Below are 2,363 nucleotides of genomic sequence, written 5' to 3'. Positions count from 1 at the left end.
ATGTATGTAAGCATATACATATGTATGTATTTACACTGTACACAGTTGCAATTGCCCTGCAAAGATAACTCCGTTACTCGTGTTGTGCAAACATTTAGACTTTAATATACATAATACTATTTAAGAATGTATGTGTTTAGCCAATATAAGTATGTATGTTTAATATTTCTAGTCAATTTATTGCACTCAAAAACATAAACATAAACACAGCTGCTGGTGCAGTACAAAAGCTGCCTGCGCTAAAGCAGCGCTGGTGCTGTAAAAAAAACAAAAAAAAACACAAGAAGGTATATTTATATTAAGTTGTTTAGCTGAGTAACGGGTATCTAATAGTCCCTTGTTTTTATTGGGATCTTTCGAAGAGGCTGTCGTTTCATATTCCGTGTACATTTCCAAAGGTTGAAGCCGTACGATTTGGTGGGATCCGCGTTGAGGAGTATTTCATCAAAATATTCGCGTTTAGTTTGGTACAGAAGTTTTTTAAGATCATCTTCGGCACGACGATATGAGCTTTTGTCGACTGGATCTTGAGATCTCATATATCTGCGACGTAGGGATCTTTTAAACCTTACCAGTTCCATCAGGTTTTAAAAGAGCCTGAGGTGGGTTGGAAGGGTTTGGGACTTGTCCACAGGTTGAGGACTCGGCAGTGATATGAATATTCCAGACAAACCGTTCGCCACCAAATACTCTTCTCTTTTCGGCCTTGGTAGGAGCTGGTTACCAACTGATTTCGGTGGTATTTTGTGTGATCATGTTCGCGATAGTCGGTGAACTTTACACGGAAAGCGGTTCCATGCTGTCGAAGGATATATTTGTGTATGCTGCCACCTCTCCAATTAATGGTTACTTTGGAAGATCGCTATATGCCCGATTGGGAGGACGAATGTGGATTCGGCAGATGCTGGTCTCCGCATTTACAGTTCCAGTGGCTGTGTGCGGCACGGCTTTCCTAATCAATTTCATTGCTATCGGGTATTATGCATCGAGAGCCATACCCTTCGGCACCATGGTGGCGGTCACCTGCATCTGTATATTTGTGATCCTGCCTTTGACTTTGGTGGGCACTGTGGTCGGCCGCAATCTGGATGGTCAGCCGGACTTCCCTTGTCGAGTGAACGCTGTTCCGCGGCCTATTCCCGAAAAGAAGTGGTACATGGAGCCGCTGATTATTGTGCTTTTGGGTGGCGTCCTGCCCTTTGGATCCATCTTCATTGAGATGTACTTTATCTTCACTTCCTTCTGGGCATACAAAATCTACTATGTCTATGGCTTCATGTTGCTAGTGTTCAGTATCTTGACTGTGGTGACGGTGTGTGTTACTATTGTGTGCACATACTTCCTGCTGAATGCGGAGGACTACCGATGGCAGTGGACGAGTTTCATGGCGGCAGGCTCCACGTCTATTTACGTAAATGCCTACTCCTTTTATTACTTTTTTTTCAAGACCAAAATGTTTGGTCTATTCCAAACGGCCTTCTACTTTGGCTACATGGCTCTCTTCAGCGGCGCCTTGGAAATTATCTGCGGCACCGTCGGCTATGTGGGCACGAATCTCTTCGTGCGCAAAATCTATTCCAATGTGAAAATAGACTAAGAGCCCTGCGACTCAATTTGCAGCAACCCGCCCCCAGATCTGTATATCATCCTAATCGATTTACACTTGTATTTATTGAGTAGAGTTTTAGTTCTGTGTGTTTACTTTTGCTCCAGTTGGCTCTTCTCTCTCCGTCTCTTTGTGTTTCTCACTTCTCATGTTGGTATGAAAATGAACGCCAGTCCAATGTATTCCCACCAAAGATTAAATATTCAGTTTAACGATGTATACGCAAGGCACATATATTACTTAAATAGTGCTTTTCGGGATTGCAAGACAATGAACTAAGAAATAGCAAAGCGGATTCAATTTTAATGAAATGTAGAAAAAATAACAATAAGATTTAATTGTAAATTGAAAGCTCAGTTTGTTGCATTTACGTTCTGATAGATTTAAGAGTCAATTATCAATCTTATCTATTTGGACTGGAATCTCCTTAAATTCCATAAAATTAGTAATTATTAAACAAAAAGATATAACCTTTTCCTAGATTTCTTTATTTCATTTCATATCTAAATCTTGATAGTCATATATTTTTCCTACAAAAACCGAAGAAAACATTTTTGCCTTATATGTGCTTTTGCGTTGGCGTATGCTTGCGTACCGTATACATCAAGTATTTTATTTGAATTGTTTGCCTAGAAAACTTATCAATCTATGCAATTGCAACAAAATGTGACTTGAACTTGTTTGCGCCAATTAAGTTTATGTACGATGCAAGAAATATGCTGATTAGCAATAGTCGATAATCTTAAAAAACATCTCC

At 40.0% G+C, this 2,363-nt stretch overlaps 1 protein-coding gene across 1 annotated transcript; it reads left to right on the top strand.

The window, feature by feature from the left end:
* Positions 1-505: 505 nt before the first annotated feature.
* Positions 506-1,756, top strand: LOC108045841 (transmembrane 9 superfamily member 3-like). The gene is made up of 2 exons (XM_044457159.1): positions 506-550; positions 668-1,756. Exons 1-2 carry the CDS (start codon positions 506-508, stop codon positions 1,595-1,597), a joined length of 975 nt encoding a protein of 324 aa, XP_044313094.1. The 3' UTR covers positions 1,598-1,756.
* Positions 1,757-2,363: the final 607 nt, after the last annotated feature.

This window comes from Drosophila rhopaloa, unplaced genomic scaffold, assembly GCF_018152115.1.
Source record: "Drosophila rhopaloa isolate 14029-0021.01 unplaced genomic scaffold, ASM1815211v1 contig_155, whole genome shotgun sequence".
NCBI classification, from domain to species: domain Eukaryota; kingdom Metazoa; phylum Arthropoda; class Insecta; order Diptera; family Drosophilidae; genus Drosophila; species Drosophila rhopaloa.
Note: the sequence above shows the minus strand (reverse complement) of the source record. Positions and strands in the feature narration are given on the sequence as shown.

Bases quoted from the DNA above. Each gene is read 5' to 3' on its own strand.
- LOC108045841 (XM_044457159.1), top strand. From the start codon at position 506: ATGAGCTTTTGTCGACTGGATCTTGAGATCTCATATATCTGCGAC. The intron at 551-667 runs GTAGGGATCTTT...TGAATATTCCAG, and splicing joins AGATCTCATATATCTGCGAC to ACAAACCGTTCGCCACCAAA.